The following is a 19,622-nucleotide window of genomic DNA, read 5'->3' as shown; positions in this document are numbered from 1 at the left end:
AACCCTCTTTTAGTTACTATGACCTCAAAGGTAACCCCGTCCTGACTTCTTTTTTTTTTTTTTTTGAGGCAGAGTCTCGCTCTGTTGCCCAGGCTGGGGTGCAGTGCACTGCAACCTCCATCTCCCAGGTTCAAGTGATTCTCCTGCCTCAGCCTCCTGAGTAGCTGGGATTACTGGCGCGTGCCACCATGCCCGGCTAATTTTTGTATTTTTAGTAGAGACGGGGTTTCACTATGTTGGCCTGGCTGGTCTCGAACTCCTGACCTCAGGTGATCCGCCCTCCTCAGCCTCCCAAAGTGCTGGGATTACAGGCATGAGTCACTGCACCCGGCCCTTGTCCTGACTTCTCTCATCGATGAGCGTAACCTATCCTTGAGTTTTGTGTAAATGGAATCATTGGGTACATATTATTTCATGCTGACTTCTTTCGATCAGCATTTTGATGGCAAGATTCATCAATAATATTGTATCAAGCTTTATTTTGTTTATTCTTGTTGCTCTGTGGTATTTCCTTGTATGAATATACCGCCACAGTTTATCTAATCTACTGCTGATGAACATTTGTGTTGTTTACAGTTTGAGGCTATAATGAATGGTGCTGCTATGAATATTCTTGTACTTATCTTTTGATGTACTATGTTTGCTTCTGTTAGGTGAATACCTAAGTTTTGCAATTGCTGAGTCATAGAGTTGTAGAGAGTTAGCTTTAGTAAATACCATGATATTATTTTCCAAAGTGTGACAGGAATATACTCCCTTTAAGCTGTACATGAAAGAGCCTATTATTCCATGTCTGTACCAACATTATTGGTGTTAGATATTGTGATATCTAATTGTGGCTTTAATTTGAATTTCCTTGATGTCTGATGAGGTTGAGTCCCTTTTTCATGTGTTGATTAGCCATTTGGATGACCTCTTTTGAAAAGTGCCTGTTCAAGTCTTTCCCCCATTTTCCTATTGGATTTTTTTTTCTGATTAACTTGTAGGAGCTTAAACGATATTGTAGATATGTGTTTATTGTTGGATATGCACATTCCAAATATCTCTTCCCACTCTGGGATTTGCCTTTTCACTCTCTTAAGGGTATATTTGAAGAGCACAAGTTCTTAATTTTAATGCAGTCCAATTTGTTAATCTTTTTTCTTTTATGGAGAGTGTTTGTTGAGTCCTGTTTCTCTGCTTATTACAAGGTTATGGACATATACTTTTATGTATTCTTTTAGATGTTTTATGTTTCATATTTAGATCTAAAATCCACTTGAAATAGATTTTTATCCATGTATGAAGTAGAGGTCAAGACTCATTTTCTCTGGATAAATATTCAATGTATTCAAAATCCATCCTGTCTCACTATAGGGCAATGTCACCTTTGTCAGAAATTGAGGGGCAATACGTGGGTGGGTCGCTTGAATTTTGAAGAATGAGTAGAGCTTCAGCAGGTGGACAGGGGAGGGGAAGGTGCTCTAGGCAGGACGTACAGTGTGAGCATAGGTTTAGAGGGGCCTGAGGGTAGAGTGTAGCAGACTGGCTGGAGGGAAAAGAGGAGAAACGGTGTGGTGGAGAGGTTGGCGGGGGCAGAACACACAGGGTTAGAGGATGGGACTTTATCCTAGAGGGATGAAGGCATTTTGAGCAGGAGACCAATATAGGCAAGTTGGTGCAGGGCCAAGGGAGATAAGAGAAAGTCTCATGACGAGGGAGGCAGGAGGGTGGGTTTGGAGAAGACTGTAAATTCAGCCAAACCTAGCCCTGACATCACCCCCAAGCAGAGATAGGGTGTGCCTGCCTCAGGAGGCAGCGGTGAGGCTGAGTGTGCCTGAGGCTTGGGAGGGTGACCTTCGGCTACAGGGTTGTGGCTTAGTCTCATGTCCACATGTCCACTCCAGTGTCCTCGAGTGAAAAAGCCTCTTTTTTTTTACTGGATGGGCACCCCACCACCACCCAGTGCCCCCAGCGCTGCAGGCCCTGAAGGAGGAGGGCAGTGGGGCAGACTGGGGCAGACAGATAAGGCAAGGGTGTGTATCTGGAAAGGGGGACCTTTCTGTTCCTCCTGCCCTTGATGCCCCCACAAGGAGACCTGGCTATGCCTTGGGCCCTGAACTCTGATCTTTCTAGGCTAGCTGAGATTCAGAACTGGACAGACATGCTGGGAAGAGCAAGACCCAGTGAGGGGAGTGATTTGGCCCAGGCCATGCAGTGAGCCAGACTGACCCAGCCTAGGGGCAGGCTGAGCACAGACTCATCTGCCTTCTCAGCTTCCAAGTTTCCTCCCCTGAAACCTGCAACTAATAGGACTCCTGTCCTAGGCTGCTGTAAGGGTCAGAATATGTCAAGTGCCCTGTCCCGGAATTGGATGCAGGAGAGGGAGCTGATGATGTCGATGATCGTCATGAGAGTAACAATTATGATTACAGAAATTGCAGATGCTTATTGAGCACTTACTAGGTGCCAGGCCCTATGCTAAGCCCTCCCCACAGAGCTGTGATGTGGGTACTCAGTATTCACATTGCCATTTTACAGATGAGGAAATCGAGCCTGAATAGGTTAAGCAGCCTGTGCAGGTACCTTGACGTAGGAGGTGGCAGAGCCAGGGTTTGAGGCTTGATTTGCCTATCTCCAAGCCCCAGTTGTTCATCAGCAATAGGCTTCCCTCCTTCCACCTCTGGCTTTCAGTCCTCCCTATTCTCAGAGCTGTTGCTTGGAGTAAAACCTTAGTTTTTGGGTTGGTCCCTGGTGCCCACTCATGAGAGAGTCAAGCTGTGGAGAGGAAGGCAAGGAGCAGAGGGGCACCACCATGGGCTACTGTGTGCCAGGCACTGCCTCCATATGCCCCATAGCAGCCATGAGGAAGCGGCACACTGGCTGTGAGGGAGGCGGCACATGGATAGGAATTGGGATTCACCCCCAGGCCCTCCTGCTTCCAAAGGCTGACCTCATGACTGCAGTGCTATTTGTGTCCTTCCCTGAGGTCATCCTGGCATGGCAGAGCTTCTTTGATTAACCTAGCAGAAAACATCACAGAGAAGCCACACGCTTCTAGCTCTCCCCACCTGGAAGGGGACCCTGGGAGGGAGAGGATTTGGGAGGGTCACTGGGTGTACAGAATTCTGCACTGCCCCTCCCAACACCAGGTGTCAGTCTCCTGCCCCTCAATCTCCAACCATGTGGAGTCCGAGCGGGGCCCCTGCGTCTGGTATTGCTCTCCACTGCGTAGCACAGAGCCAGGCCCAGGTTTGTCCTCAGGAAGCATCCTTTGAAGGAAGGGAAGGAGGAAGTGAAGACGGCAGGAAAGGAGATCACAGAGGAGTAGAAAGAGCAGGGCTTTGGAGTCAGGCAGACCATGGTTTCAATTCTGACTCTTCCACTGACTTGCTTTTTGATCTTGTGTAAGTTACTTAATGTCTCTAACTCCTAGTTTTCTTATTAAAAATGATACTGATCTCATAGGATTGTTGGAAGTAGAGCCTAAAGTATAAAACAACTGTCACAGTGTGTGGCGTGCAGTAGATGCTCAGTTAATGATCTCTCTCTCTCCCCTATCTTTGTCATCATTATCTGTTTTGAACACCTCTAGCTTCACCTTCCTTACCTCTGCAGCGCTAAGTAAACATTGCTTTCAGGGTAACGTTGGAATTCCTTAAAATATCCATGCTCCTGCCCCATCCAACCACCTCCACTTCCTTGAATGTTCCCTGCTGGCTCTGGCTCAGCCTGGAATATCCTGTCCCGTCTTTTCCCCCCTATTACCTCCTCCCAGAGCCATCCTAGTTGTCCCTGCTGCCTCTACTTCCACAGCCTCCTAGCATGGTAGCAGGTGGGTGAGAGATGGACCTGGCATCTCCAAGGCAGAGAACATGGCTTGTTGCTGTTTGGCAGCAATAGCCAACACAGGCCCTGGCACATGGCTGCAGCTCTGTAGGTATTTGCTGAGTTAAGTCTTGGGGGAAATGGTGTGAATAAGCCAGACATGATCCTGATGAGCCAAACAGGACCTGCCCGGGGCCATGACAGCAGGGCAGGCTGGGTCTTGGCAGGGGAGCAGAGAGCCTTCTAGCCAGGGCATCCGAGGCAGATTGAACCAGTGCTCACAGGGATGGGCAGGAAGTAGACTTGAGGGATAGAGAGCTTAGGGAAATGAGAGGTCCCAGTACACACACACGGAGCAGGCAGAAAAGCAGGGTGCCAGGTGGGAAGGGGAGTGAGGATGGATCCCACAGGCAGACTGGTTCCTCAGCAGAGCCCCAGGGGGCCTGGAGTTCCCCTTCTCACAAGGCATCAGTCACCACTAGCTCAGGAAGAAGCTAGGAACCCCCCTGCTCTCAACTCTCAACTCTCTGCTTTTCAGAGAAGAGAGCTGGAGGAGTAGAAGGGGTGTTTGGGGTGGTGGGTGGGGACAGAGACTATGAGTCCACCCATGTTGAAGCAGTGGTGTCAGAAATGGAGGCGAGAGGAGAAGGGACCTGGTGAGGGGGTGACAGGGCAGCACCGTGCTGAAACCCAGACCCTGGGAGCGGCCTCCCCACCCTGGGAGAAGCTGGGCATCCAGGCAGGCGGTGGTGGGTCTCCAGCAGGCTGCAAGTGGCATGTCCTTCTGGCTTGGTCAGGTGATAGCCAAGAGTAGGAAGGTTTTCTGAGGGGGCCCTCGTGTCTCCTCTTTCCTCAGGGATTCCCTTTCTGTGAGTGTTGGCTTTGTCCTGAGAGTCCCTGCGCGGGGGTGAGCTAAGCTTCTGTGCCTCAGTATTGCTTTCTGTAGAGTGGGTGCACTCCCTGCTGTGGTGTGCCGCCCTCCTGAGCCTCTGACAGAGGAGCTTAAGTCTGTGGTCGAATTCTTCCTTTGCCCCTCTCTCCTCCTGCAGTTGGGCCTCTGTTTAGGGAACATGAATGGGTAGCTGCCTCCAGGGAACTTGCCAGCTCCCCCGTCCTGCTCCAAGGTCATGCCTCTTCTGCACAGGCTCCCCACTATAGAGAGGGTTCTATGTGTTGGAACTGGTCCTGGGCGAGGTTCTGGGCTGGATTTTAGTGCTGATTCTGTTGTATGACCTTGGCCTTATCACTTCCCTTCTCTGGGCCTCACGTAACAGACAGTCACCTTGCCTGTTACCTGACGCCACTCTCCAGAATTGTCTCGTCAGTCAGAAAGAAGTAAAAAGGCCTGGGCCTTACTCCTAGGGACTGTGATGCAGTAGGTCTTAGATTGGGTCCAGACAGGCATTTTTAAGATACTCCTCAGGTGATTCTAAAGTGTACTTCTCCGTTAAGAACCAATAGTCTAGGTCGGTGTTTTTCAAACTTTAATGTGCAAATGAATCTCCTGGGATCCTATTAAAATGCAGGTTCCGATCCAGTGGGTGTGAATTGAGGTTTACGAATGTGTATTTTATGAGGTCAGGAGATCGAGACCATCCTGGCTAACACGGTGAAACCCCGTCTCTACTAAAAATACAAAAAATTAGCCGGGCGTGGTGGCAGGTGCCTGTAGTCCCAGCTACTTGGGTGGCTGAGGCAGGAGAATGGCGTGAACCCGGGAGGCGGAGCTTGCAATGAGCTGAGATCATGCCACTGCACTCCAGCCTGGGCGACAGAGCGAGACTCCATCTCAAAAAAAACAAAAACAAAAACAAAAGAATGAGTGTGTATTTTATATAAGCTCCTGGGTGATGCTGCTGCTGGCTCTTGGGCTGCACTTTGAGGCTAAGAGTCTAGATGGTCCTGTGAAGTTCACTGGATTGTTCTTTCTTTCTTTTTTTTTTTTTTGAGACAGAGTCTTGCTCTGTCACCAGGCTGGAGTGCAGTGACGTGATCTTGGCTCACTGCAACCTCCGCCTCTGGGGTTCAAGCCATTCTCCTGCCTCAGCCTCCCGAGTAGCTAGGATTACAGGCGCCCACCACCACGTCCAGCTAATTTTTGTATTTTTAGTAGAGACGGGGTTTCACCATGTTGGCCAGTATGGTCTCGATCTCCTGACCTTGTGATCTGCCCTTCTTGGCCTCCCAAAGTGCTGGGATTACAGGCGTGAGCCACTGCGCCCAGCGATTGTTCTTTCATTCATTTATTCATTCAAACACTTCAGGTGGGGAGTGGTCAGACGTGAGGCTAGAGGGAGACAGAGCCCAGGGTCTTCCAGGGCTACAGAATTTGGACTTTATCTGAGAGGTATTGGGGAGCCAGCCACAGCAACGTTTTAAGCAGAGGAGTGACAAGTTGAGGTTTGCATGGAGGCAGCTCCCCTGACATAGCACAGAGAATGGCCAGTGGGGTCTGCACCGCCACTGTGAGCCCCACATCATCCTGGTGGGGGATGACGGTGGTCTAGAGGGAAGTGGCAGCAGTGGACATGGAGAGAGTAGAAACATTCTTTTTAAAAAAGATTAATCAACTTTTTAATTTTTTAATTTTTTACTTTTGAGACAGAGTCTCACTCTATTGCCCAGGCTGGAGTGCAGTGGTGCAATCTCGGCTCACTGCAACCTCCGCTTCCTGGATTCAAGCAATTCTCCTGCCTCAGACTCCCAAGTAGCTGGGATTACAGGTGCACGCCATGTTGCCTGGCTAATTCTCGTATTTTTAGTAGAGACGGGGTTTTACCATATTTGCCAGGCTGGTCTCGAACTCCTGACCTCAGGTGATCCACCCGCCTTGACCTCCCAAAGTGCTGGGATTACAGGCTTGAGCCACTGTGCCTGGCCTCAACTTTTATTTTTTAGAGTAGCTTTAGAAATTAGCGCAAAGTACAGAGAGTTCCAATATACTTTGTCCTACTTATTGCCAACCTCCCTAGTAAAAAGATCCTTGAAGTTGTATAAGTGATGATCAGGATCTGAGGACTGACCATGGGGGTGGTCACAAAGGAAAAGGAGGAGAAAATGATGGCCAATTCCCTGGTTTGGGCAACTGGTGGTGGCTTCACTGATACAGGGACCATGAGAGGAGGAATGATGGACTTGCGGGGAGATCACACATTCAGTGTAGGGCTTGTAGAGTTGGGGGTACTGATGGGATATGCAGAAGGAGGTCTCCATCCATGTCCCTGGGCTGCAGCCACACAGCTGTCCTCTGTGTCAGCAGCATGCTAAGGCTCTTCCTGGCCCGGGGCTTTGGCCTATGCTGCTTCCTCCCCTAGTGAGCCCCGCCCTGCCCCTTGAGCAGATTTCGGTCTCCAGCCATTCCACAGGGCGGCCTTCCCAACACTCCCCTGGACTCTCTCACAGCACCCGAGGGTTTTCCTTCACACTGCAGATCTTGGTTTCTGTTTATCCTGTGTTTATGGCAGTGATGACTTGGGCAATATCCCTCCTTCCTCTCTAGTTTGTAGGCTCCACAAGGACAAGGATCATGTCTTTCTTATTCTTTCCTTTATGCACAGAGCCTAGAACAGTGTCTGGATGCAGAACTATTCCATGAGGATTTGGTGAATACTTGCCTGTGGCATCTCAACTCAGGAAAGGGGTCGGGGCTGGCAGAGTGGACTGCGAGTCATCAGTGGCCAGATGGTGCAGATAGCGATTGTGGCCCGGGGAGTGGATGGGTTCCCAAGGGAGTGGACAGGACTGTGATGAGAGGGGCCCTGCAGCAGGTCCTGATGGACAGGCAGACAGGCCCATGAGAGGGTGGAGAAGGGGTGAAATTCAGGGAGGGAGATGTTAAGGCCACGCTGTGCTGGAGTGACCATGGCTATCGTTTATTGAGTGCTCATGTGTGCCCACATGGTGCTGAGCTCTGGATACTCATTAGCTCATTTATTCCTCTAACAACATTGTGAGGAGGTTCTAGAAATCCTATGTTATGGCTAAGGAAACTGAGGCACAGAAAGGTTAAGCCAAAGGTCACCCAGCAAGTAAGTGTGAAGTTAGTATCTGGAGCTCCCCCTAATGTAAGTACCGTCTCCATCCTCCTGAATTTTGCCAAACCTGCTGTGTTGGAGACAGTGGAGGTAGAGGGGAGAGGAGTATGGCCTGGAGGGTCTCTGAGCTGGTGGCGGAGGAAGCACTGGGGGTGCCAGCCTCTGGGTGGTCAAGAGGCCAGACCTGGAGGAGCTGGGCTGACGCTGAGCCAGGAGAGCTAAGTGTTAGCTGAGCCATCAAGGTTCCTGGAAGCTAGCATTGAGTCAGGGACCTGAGGCTAGGGAGCCAGAGCATGCCAAGCTTGAAGGAACAGCCCATCTTGAAAGCCTGGGGGTCCAAGGCAGGGCAGGAATTCTAACAGCCTCTCCCTTTCTCAAAGGACTTTACAGTTCACAGAGCACCTTCCTGCCCTTTCTCAGACTTGGTCCCCTTAGGTCTCTGGCATAGGAAGCAGCAGGCATCCTCACCCCCTTTCATGGCAGAGAAAACCAAGCTTGGAGTGGGGTAGCTTGGGATCACACAGCTAGCAAATGATGGAGTGAAGATTCCAGTCCAGGTCTTCTGGCTGCATGTCCAGTGCTCTGTCAGTAAAATCCTGGCTGTTAAGGGCCACCCTGAGACAGAGGCAAACCCCAGTTCACACCCCCCAGTGCAGGAAGTGGTTTTCGAGGGCAGATGCAGAGCCCGGCATCCGTGGTGGCTGTGATGAATCATCGGAGTGAGAGCTGCAGGTTGTCCCTGGGTCAGCAAACCTGGCTGCTCAGTGAGTAGCTGTGTGATGTTGGACAAGTCACTTCCAGCAGCCCACCACTACCCTCAACCCAACATCCGGTGGGCATCTGGGGCCCAGGAGCCAAAGCTGGTATGAGTGTGAACTCTGGGTGTCATAGCTGCCATCCCTCCTTAGCCTATTCCGAGCTCTGGATTGGATTTGGGAGAGGATTTGATTAGGTCCTAAACAGTGGCTCCATTTAGAGGGCCTGGTTCATTTCCTGTGTGCTTACAGCAGATGAGACATGGGCAGAATTAACCTGGTCCAGCCAAGCCAAAGAAGTGATGGATGGGAAAGACACAGACCCCCACCTTGGGAGGGCGGGGCAGTGGCTTCCAGCACTCTGGACCCAAGGCCCTGGGTGAGCAAGCTGGTCTTCCTGGGGCGCCCTGGCTGGATTCTTGTTACTTCAGCTGTTGCAACAGCTGTCTCACTGGGTCCCCAGCTGCCTGTACTTCCTCTATCAGAGCAGTCCCCGTGCTCCTTCAAACTAGTTGTCTAACCTCTGTTTTTTCTGCTTAACTGAGGGCAGAGATTGTGTCTGACTTGTTCCCTGCCGTCCTCCTAGTACCTACCTCAGTGCTTGGAGAATGCATGAATGTATGCGTGCCCCAGTCCTCCCTGCCATCCACACATCCTGCCCACATTCCCCAGAGCAGCTTTGACACAGCACAGCTCTGCCTGTGGCATTTCGTTGCTCACAGGGCAAATCCCATGCCCACCATGTGTTCTGCAACCTCCCCCTCATCTTTGCCTCCCCTCCTGCCCTAATTTTCTCCTACACTTGCCACCCTCCCACCCCTGGGTTTCTCGGGTTTCCTATAATTGCTCTGGAGCTCCCGTCAAACCACTTCCCACCCCAGCTCTCCCAAGAACAGGGGCCTTACCAAACCTGCACGCAGTCCCTGTTCATACAGACCTGCCTGGGAGCACAGAAAGAACCATGAGCTCTGGGCCCTGTTCGCCAGCATCTGCTGATGTGGGATGCACCCAGGTGCGGGGCCTCAGGCAGCACTCCAGGCTGTTCCTCCTCCTTCTACAGCCCTCTGAGGTCCCCAAACACTTGTGTGTAAGGCTCCAAGGAAACAGGGAGAGACCCTGGGCAGGAGATATGAGTTCTAATCCTGCATCAGCCTCTCATTCTTAGGTAATTCCTTTACCCTCTGGGACCCCAGGTTTCTTATCTCTAAAATAAGACCACTGATAGCTCCCATTGTATCAAAAGCTTTTCCAGGGCCAGGCACTGTGAGGAGACTCAAATAGTCCTGTGAGTCCAGTATGATATCACTGGGCTCAATTCCAGATGAGGAAACGGAGGCTCTGAGGTGTTGAGAGGCTTGGCCAGAGTTGCACAGCTAAAAAGTGGCCCCATTGGGATCAAAATCAGCCTGGCTCGGGTATCTGAGCACATAACCACTGGGCCCTCTGAGAACCCTTCCATCTTGGTTAGTTTCTCGGCTGATCTCTCTGGGTAGGTGCCCTCTGGGGGCAGTACCCCTGCCTGAGCGGCACTTCCCCTCCTGGCTTTGTTTGGTTTGGCCTCGATTTAGAACAGGGTTGGCAGAGGCAGGCTGACTTGCATTTCTGGTTTTGGGTTTGTTGCTGCACTTTCCCCAAGGGGTGGGCGGGCTCCGACTGACAGTCACCACTGGGACAGGCCTGGGCCCCACCCTCACCACCCAGGAAAGGGGAAATGCGGCCTGCTCCCCACTCAGTGCCACTCCGTGCCAGGCCCTGAGGGCACCCGGTTGCTGCTTCCTTCCGTCTTTCCCCAAGGACTATCAGAGGCAGGTGGCTGGGCCAGGGGGTGGGTCAGGGGGAGGTCTGGCCATGTGGTAGGGTGATAGGACTGAGGGGCCCCAGGGAGCTGGCTGCAGGGCAGTTTGTTTCTCCTGATGGAGAATGTTCCCTGGTGGGTGGGGCGATGGGCTGGGGACTGGTTTGTTCATGGGGACAGAGATCAGAAGTGGGCTTGAGAAGAACAGGGCCAGAAGGCCTGGACTCTGGCCCCAGCCTAGCCCCTGATTTGTGCAGGGTGGCTTTGGGCAAGTCACTAAGTCACTGTCTAGACTGGGCCCTCAGCCTTCCTGTCTACCCAATGGAGGGTCTTTCTGTCCATCTGGGAACAGCCTGATAGGACTGAAGCACAGCCCTTAGTTTCCAGATGAGAATTCTGGACTGGAGGCCCTGACATTACAATTGCCAACACTGACTCTGGTGTTTGGCAAAATTTGGGGTATGTGGGAAACACGTGCCTCTGGTTGAGGTCCTTAACTTCAGAATTTCCCTCTAGATCAATGCTTTTTAAAGCACTGACTCCAACACCACCATGTTCTGTAGGAGCTTTCGAGCTTTCCAGCTTTTCCAGCATACGCTCCTGATCTGTTACTCAGGCATGCTGGTTATCCCATTTCATACGTGGACACCTTGAGGCCTAAAGGTTGGTGACTGGCTCTACCTGATACCTCTGTGTGATTCTAGGTTGCCCCTTGCTCCTCTCTGGGCCTCAGCCTTTCTGTCTATGCAGTGGGGATTTCGGATCGCTGTTGTTTCAGAGTCTGAGGCTATGAGGTCTGAGAGGGCCCTTGTGTGGAGTCACCTCTGAGCTGCAGGCAGGATTTCCAGGGCAAGAAGGCCACAGCATCAGCAGGCACCTGTCTTTGGCCTGTGAGCCATAGCCTAAGGCGTGCCCTTCCCGACCTTGGCCAGATCACGCTAGAGTCCTCCAAGGCCTCCCCTCCCTTGCCCAGCCACCTTCTCTGCTCTGCAGGGCTCCACTTTCACTTTCACACTCCCAGGCTGTGGCTCTTACCCGTGCCGAGCTTTCACATCCGCTCACATCTGTGCTCCCAGATGCCAGCGTGACCCCTGACACGTGTGTGCAGCAGCCTGCAGCTGCCCCACGCCATGGCTGAACACTGACTCCCAGCTGTGGGGCTTCACCATTACGGACTCCCCAGGGCTTCAAAGACTTCTCAGCTTCGAGCATGGCTTTTGGGTGTCAGGGCAGCTGTACAATAGTGGGTAAGTCACTGGCCTTTGGGCTCAGTTTTCTCATCCATCAAATGGACATTAATGATTTCTACAATGAGAGCTCTTAACCCATGTTCTGGGGGTACTTACCCCTGAAGTTTTCTGCCAGTGTGCACGTGTGCCCGCAGGTGCACACATTCCCAAGCATCTGTTCAGTTCCCGAGTATGGGTGAGGTCTTTCCCTTTCATTAGTTCTCAGCAGCTATGGCTTCTTGAAGACAGAACCTGGGCTCTAAATAAATAGTTCCAGCTCTGGCATTCCTGGTCCTTGACTGGGAGGGGCCCACCCCAGACTTGAGAACTGCCTCCCTGTGTGGTTGTGGCACCATGGACACTCCTGACTTTCTCGGGGCCCCAATCTTCTGGTGACATAGCTGCTATTCAGACTTTCATTAAGAGAAATGTTTTTCTCTTTGCACATGAAATCTACTGTCGAAACTCAGCAAAACCCCCTAGGATCCCGAGGGTTGTGTGTGAGGCAGGAGATGCTGTGTTTTTTGAGGAATCCCTGAGCTTCCTCCAAGCAGTTTAAAAATCCCTGGGTGGGTGATTCTTCAGGGAGGTTCCGTGTGTCTGCGACATCTGGTGAGTCCAGGTGTGGACAATATTTTAAAGTTCCGGTTTCATTCCAGTTTAATAGTTTCAAAAAGATACTTAAGCGTTCAGAGCACATTCTTGTTTGAATGACTCATTAGGATTTTTTAAACTTGAGTTCAGGTAGAAGACACCCTGGGCTGGGTTCAGTGACTGCCCTGGCTTGGTTCTGGTCCATAAGCAGAGACTGCCTGGTTCTCCTTTATCCCCAGAGGCAACTTTGACCCTGTTTCCTTTTCTGTAAAATGGGGACAGTGATGCTTCTTTTATAGGGTTGTCGGGAAGGCCACATAAGAGAGTGGGGTCAAGATGGCCTGGCACCTGCCAAAGCAGGAGCTAGATAGACAGTGGTTATCTCTCCCTCTTCTCCTATAAATGACCAGCTGTGTTTTTGATGGAGCAGAAAGTTCAAGCAAGAAGACAGGGTGAGAATTGTTACACAGCTAAGTCAAAGGGGCTTTGGGGGTTCCATCTGGCACCTCAGCTTTCAGACTGGGGGCCCGGGGTTCAGGCCACTGCCTGATTTCATGTCAGCTCATGCATGGTGTCTGGCATCTTGGAGCCTCCTCTTCTGAACTGTTCTTGTTTTCTTTTTGTTTCCCAGATGTTTGAGACGGAGGCAGATGAGAAGAGGGAGATGGCCTTGGAGGAAGGGAAGGGGCCTGGTGCCGAGGATTCCCCACCCAGCAAGGAGCCCTCTCCTGGCCAGGAGCTTCCTCCAGGACAAGACCTTCCACCCAACAAGGACTCCCCTTCTGGGCAGGAACCCGCTCCCAGCCAAGAACCACTGTCCAGCAAAGACTCAGCTACCTCTGAAGGATCCCCTCCAGGCCCAGATGCTCCGCCCAGCAAGGATGTGCCACCATGCCAGGAACCCCCTCCAGCCCAAGACCTCTCACCCTGCCAGGACCTACCTGCTGGTCAAGAACCCCTGCCTCACCAGGACCCTCTACTCACCAAAGACCTCCCTGCCATCCAGGAATCCCCCACCCGGGACCTTCCACCCCGTCAAGATCTGCCTCCTAGCCAGGTCTCCCTGCCAGCCAAGGCCCTTACTGAGGACACCATGAGCTCCGGGGACCTACTAGCAGCTACTGGGGACCCACCTGCGGCCCCCAGGCCAGCCTTCGTGATCCCTGAGGTCCGGCTGGATAGCACCTACAGCCAGAAGGCAGGGGCAGAGCAGGGCTGCTCGGGAGATGAGGAGGATGCAGAAGAGGCCGAGGAGGTGGAGGAGGGGGAGGAAGGGGAGGAGGACGAGGATGAGGACACCAGCGATGACAACTACGGAGAGCGCAGTGAGGCCAAGCGCAGCAGCATGATCGAGACGGGCCAGGGGGCTGAGGGTGGCCTCTCACTGCGTGTGCAGAACTCGCTGCGGCGCCGGACGCACAGCGAGGGCAGCCTGCTGCAGGAGCCCCGAGGGCCCTGCTTTGCCTCCGACACCACCTTGCACTGCTCAGACGGTGAGGGCGCCGCCTCCACCTGGGGCATGCCTTCGCCCAGCACCCTCAAGAAAGAGCTGGGCCGCAATGGTGGCTCCATGCACCACCTTTCCCTCTTCTTCACGGGACACAGGAAGGTGAGAAAGCTAAAGGGGGAGGGAGAAGGATACATGCAATGTGGGGAGGGCTGGCCCAGGGGCTGCAGGGAATGAGAAGTCACCGTGTTCCACCCCCACTATCCTGGCAGCCTCCCAGCGAACTTTCCACCTGTTGGACAGAAGATAAAACTGAGGCCCAATGGGACCAAGAAGGCAGAGCATGGACTTAAACTCATGACTTTAGGATTCCAGATGCTGTGTTCTTATAGCTCCACTGGTCCCCACAGAAAGCAGAGCAGGTGTAGCTTAGCCCACGCCATTGCGTATTTGGATTTAAAAGATCTGAGATAGTAGCTGGAGAAATAGAGTTACAGCCTAGCCAGACTAGAAATCCATCAGCCAGTCACAATGACAACACACATTTATTCCGTGTCCACATTATCCTAAGCAGTTTACATTAACTCATTAACTCTCACAACAGCCCTTTGAAGTAGATAGTATTTTTATGCCCATTTTACAGCAGAGGAAACCGAGGCAAAGAGAGGTTATCTAACTTGCTCCAGGTTACACAGTGTATCAGTGTCTGAACTAGAATTAGAATCTGGTTCCAGGGCCAGTGCTCTTAACCAACCACCACACCGTTTGCCTCTTGTGAATATTTATATATAGATGAATAAGTATTTATGGATTTCCTGCTGTGTACCAGGCCCTGCGCTCTGCAACATGGCAGGAGCCACAGAAGTGTGTGAGGCTGGTCTCAACCTGAGAGAAATAAGTTACCTGTGTGAGCCTTGAAAGTGGCCTAACAGTGAACAGATTGCGCCATGATCTTGAAGCCTACCAGCTAGTTTGGGTCTGGGCTCTGTTTCTTACCATGTGGCTTTGGTTGAGTCACTCAACTCCTCTGAGCCATAGTTTTCTTCTCTGAAAAGTAGGGGTTAATAGCACTCACATCCCAGAATGGTTGAGGATGAATGGAAGAGGCTGGTGCCTGATAACACTAGCCGCTTGAGAGGCGGCCCTCAGGGAATGCTGGGCCCCACTCCTTCTCTTGAAATGCAACAGCCAGTGCAAGGTGTTGGTGTGAGGCTAGGTGAGTAGGGGTGCTCAGTGCCCATGGAGCACAACTGACTCAGAGATCTAGAACTTCAGGAGGACAGACCCCAGGGCCTAAAGCCATCAGGGAAAGCTTCTGGAGGAAGATACCTCTCAGCTTGGCCTTGAAGGATGAACAGGATTAGAATAAACAGAGAGGTAGAGGCAAGCATTCTTTGGCTAGAGCAGAGCATTCCTAAAGGGCAGATGCCTGGCACAGGTGCTGCTATTCCTCCCTCCAACCCATGGCAGACATCATTAATGGATTCCAGCATACTTCCTCACCAAGTTGGGACATGTCCTCAGAAGCCTGCTTAGCTTCTTAGCCACTAGCAAGAAGGCAGACTTGCCTTCTGGGGAGATGCCTTCTGCTGAAAGCTAGTCATTCTGACAGGGCAGGCTGGGGCCCTCCAGAAAAGGGTCTTGAACTTTGGCCTTGGAACTAAATCTCCGTTTCCTCATCTGTAAGCGTGTGTGGTTCTCACACTGTGGTGTGCTCCGGAATCACCAAGGGGAGGTAATTAATATGTGATTCCTAGTCCCCATACCCAGAACTCTGGAATCAGAATCTCTAGGGGTGGTGCCCAGACCCTATATTTTAAACATGCCCCGAGGGATCATGATCTTGCCAAAGTTTGAATATCACCATCTTAGGCCATTTCTTGATGGTTTCTACAGGAGAGAGTCCGGAACGCTGTCCTTCCAAGGCAAGGCCTCAGGCTCATTCAGATCAGGCCTGGCCACTCCTCTTTGGAGGGCGGTTGAGGCCCACCTGCCTTGGGCTTCCCAATCCTAATTCCCCCACTACACCCTTCCCAGTTCTATTCCCCTCACCACACTTGCTCCAATAAAACTATTTATATACAGATAAATTCACACACATTCATGTGTATGCATTTATCTAATTCCCCAGCTCAGTTGACCTCAGCTCCTATTTTGGGACACATACTCCTGCCTGGGAGTCTAGCAGGCCTGGACCAGCTCTCTCTTGTCTCAGCTTCCTCCTTTGGGTGCCCAAGGTTCCCACTGGCACCCTCCCTTGTCCCACCAACTTTTAGCTGGTCACTTCCTTTCTTGGGTTTGAGTGGCTGAGCTGGCAGAGACATCAGAGGCTGCCCCCAGCCTGGTGGTGGCCACCCTTCCATGTGGCTTCCACACACCAGTTCCTGAGCCCTTTGCCATTCACATCCTGCCCTCTTCCACCAGTAGCTTCAGTAGGAAACTTGTCAAGAGGAGATGAAGCCCCGGATGGGACAAACACCGTGGTCTAGCTCCATCTCTTACTGGTACTGGGTCTTGGGCAAGTCCCTGCCCCTCTGTGAGCCACAGTTTCCTCCTTGGTGAAATGGGTATGGTAATAATGCCTCCTTCCTAGGGTTGCTGGGAAAATTAAATAGCTTAACACAGGTAAAACATTTAGGGCAGTACCTGGCGCTCAGCACCTGGTGGGTGCTGCATAAATGGTAATCATGTTATGTGGAGGGGGAGGGGGAGAAGAGCAGTAACCAGGGTAGTACTGGCTGTGCCGCCATTCAAAGTACTACCAGACCCCATTTCTCACCTTCCTGACACTGCTGCAAAGTGGACAGGCACTTGTCTTACAGTGGGAGGCTGAGGCTAGTGAGAGATATTTTGTCCCCAGCCACACAGCAGCAAGTGATGATGGCACTGGACAAGGCCTCACCATTGTCTAGTCAGTCCTCTGTGGCTCTGCCCTAGACTCTGAGACCTCATGCTGATGAGGGGCCGGGGGTTGGGGACTGGCAGAGGGACAGCGGCAGGTTCCCCCATGACTTCTATCTTCCTGGCTTTGGCCTGGCTCTTCTGGGAGGGTCCCCTGATGCTGATGGGCCACTATTCCTAGGCAATGCCAGGCAAGAGGTGAAGAGGGGAGGGGTGAAGTGTTCAGGCTGTGGAGTCAGACAGACCCAGGTTCAAGTCTCAGCTCTGCCTCCTCCTCCCTGGCTCTGAGACCTTGGCCAAGTTGCTTCTTTCTCTGAGCTTCGGTTTTCTCTTATTAATGGAACACGGAGTCCCCCGGGAGTTGTCTCAAGGGTTCCAGGGCGCAGTACATAGAAAGCTTGGGCTGGTCATTTGTGCTGCTGTGCGGATAAGCTGAGGCTGCCCAGAGTACATGCTGCCTGCCACAGGGTGACATTCAGTCTCGACGTTGTCTCCGGTCCACACCCCTGTTATCCTGCCCTCTTATGTGCTGAGCAATTTCTACTGTGAGTAGGAATGTCAGAACAGGCAGACCTCAGAGATAGTCTGCTCAACCATGGTGATCTCACAGATGGGCTAACTGAGTCCAGAGAGGGAGAGCCCCCTGCCCCCACTCCCCGCCATGGTTCTCCAGCTGGCCATCCCCTGGGTGTGGCGCCCTGTGCTGAGTTGAGTGGTCTCATGGTGCCCCCTGCTGCCAGACCCCTGCCTTCCTGGCTGCTCCCTGGAGGCCCTGCAGAGCAGATCACAGGCCTTCTTCCTGGGGAGTCAAGGAAGCCCCGGAGAATAATTGTGTTTGGGTCCAGGATGCTGCCATTGAATTCTAGTCCAGCCTATCTGGCTCAGCACAGAGGGTCATGGGCTATTCTTTGACAGTGAGGAGACCACAGGCTGCAGCCCTTCCCTGGCCCTGCTTCCTTCCTCCCCTGCAGGGGACTGGCCTGGGCAGAGGTGGTCCACAGAGGGTGCCAGCCCTGTTTCACTAAGCTCCCACGTAGGTCAGAGATCAGACGAGAGGACCCCAAAAATGCCTTCCAGCTCCAAGACGATAATACCTTCAAGCCTCCTATTTTTAAAAAGCCTAAAGAATTATTTCGGATGTGTAAACAAGTAAGTATAGAGTTTAAATCCACTGTTTCCACGTGGTTCCATGGGGCCTGCCAGGCTGGGCTGGATCAGAGAGGGCAGCCATGGATGGCCAGGGAGCCCCAGAAGTCCGACCAGGACCAATAGGGAAACCAGCTGAGCCCTGCTCACAGACGAGCACTCAGTCACTAGTGGGCTCTGGACCCAGACCACAGTTCTCTGCTACTTGTTAGTTCAGAGAGCCCAGGCCAGTTATCCAACTGCCCTGGGCATCTGTTTCCTCAGCTGCACACTGAGGGGAAATATCAGTAACTAGCTCTTAGAATCGTTGCCAAGATTAAATGAGATAAAGTATGTTAAAACACTTTGGCCCAGCACCTGACATGTAGTGAACGCTCAATAAATAATGGCAAAACCCATGCTAGCTGAGAGTACTTGCTCACTGCTGTGTGTTGGGCGCTGTGCTGAGCACGTCCCCGTGTTAACTTACGTAATCCTCACCACAGCCCTTTGAGGGAAGTCCGGTTATTACCCGCATTTTACAAATAAGGAAACTGAGGCACAGAGAGGGATGTAACTGAGCTAAGGTCAATGAGCTAATAAATGATTGAGCTAAGCTTCAAATCCAGGCAATTAAAAATCTACACTCTTAATCATTACTATAATTACAGTTATAATTACAGTAAGAATTATAATTATTGTTCCAAGAGGTGGTGAGCTCCTAGTCCCTGGAGGTGGCTGGATGAGGCTGGGCAGGGCCCAGGGATTCTGCCTGGAGTGAAGGAAGGGCTGTATGGTCCTGGACTCACCTCCGTCTGCTTTTCAGCTGGACAAGGTCACATAGTGAGACAGTGGGGAGAAGATGGAAAGGAGAATCCCTTTGGAGGGCCTTTGCAGGCTAGGCCCTGGGCAGGCATTGATGCAGCTGTGGGAGGGGAGGGAAGAGTCTGGGGAGCCACTCTGGCCCCCTCCAAGGTCAGAGGCCAAAGCCTCCCTGCAGCTATGGTGAGTCCCTAGGGCTGGGAATCAGAACCCGATTTTTTCACCTCAATTTCTCCTTGGCTCACAGGCTCTTTTTGGTGCTGGGGTTTCCCCAGCAGCCCAGGGGGCTGACTCCTAGGGCCAGAGCTGCCCAGCCCCTCTGTCAGGCTGCTGGGCTTGGGTCAGTCCCTGCTGAAGACACTCTCCTCCCCACAGTGGAAGGAAGAGCCCATTTCCCAGCAGCGCAGAGGCTGAGGATGGCGGCTGGGTGGGAGTGGTCCCCAGGCCCATTGTGTGGAGCCGATAAAGTACGGAAGCTGAGGTTAGAATGGGAGGAAGCCCAGGGCCCGAGGGCTCTTTCCCACGGGTGGGGGCCTTGGGCATGGCCTTGCCAGGCCAGCATGAGTGCAGCCTGTATGTGCACTGAAGGGTGCCCTGAATGGTGACAGTGGTAACACTCACTGGGCAATGACCACTGGTTACTGAGGTTAGCGTGGGTGCCAGGACTGGGCCTTGGGGTCCAGAGTTTATCCTGGTGAACCTTCCATCAGCCCTGTGAAGTGGCTGTCACTATGCCTAAGCCATAGCTAAAAAAATGGAAGCCGAGAGGCTAGGAAACTTACCCAAAGTTGGTGAAAGCAGGATTTATATCCAGGTCTGGTTCCAAACCCTTGCTCTGAAATCACACACCATACGGTGTGTGCCTCTGTGTGCACGTACACACATGTGTGTTTACAACTCTGGTGGGGCAGCATTCTCAGGAAGGAGGCAGCACTTCCCGAGTCTTTCATGGGAAACATTAAAATGTGTTCTGACCTTGCATTTTTTAGTAGCAGCATCCTCTGGTGGAGAAACACAGGCCTTGAACTGAGGCAGATTCCAGCTCTGTCACTTACATGCTGGGTCTCCTTGGGGAAGTGACTTAAATTCTCTGAGCCTCTATTTACTTTATAG

General features: G+C 52.2%; 1 protein-coding gene across 24 annotated transcripts in view; it reads left to right on the top strand.

Annotated features, from left to right (window-relative positions):
- The window catches only part of RGS3 (regulator of G protein signaling 3), a 135,258-nt gene that overhangs the window by 108,164 nt on the left and 7,472 nt on the right, over nucleotides 1-19,622 (top strand). For 23 of the 24 annotated variants that reach the window (XM_063787573.1, XM_009457121.5, XM_063787576.1 and 20 more), the window contains one exon: nucleotides 12,846-13,823. In XM_063787573.1, the coding sequence (XP_063643643.1) occupies nucleotides 12,846-13,823 (978 nt within the window). Of the gene's footprint in view, nucleotides 1-10,330; nucleotides 10,402-11,384; nucleotides 11,639-12,845; nucleotides 13,824-19,622 lie in introns of those variants that run through there. The other variant, XM_063787584.1, reaches the window with a different exon arrangement.

Source organism: Pan troglodytes, chromosome 11 (assembly GCF_028858775.2).
Source record: "Pan troglodytes isolate AG18354 chromosome 11, NHGRI_mPanTro3-v2.0_pri, whole genome shotgun sequence".
Lineage (NCBI taxonomy): Eukaryota > Metazoa > Chordata > Mammalia > Primates > Hominidae > Pan > Pan troglodytes.
The sequence above is the reverse complement of the archived record's forward strand: the minus strand, read 5'-3'. Positions and strand labels throughout refer to the sequence as shown.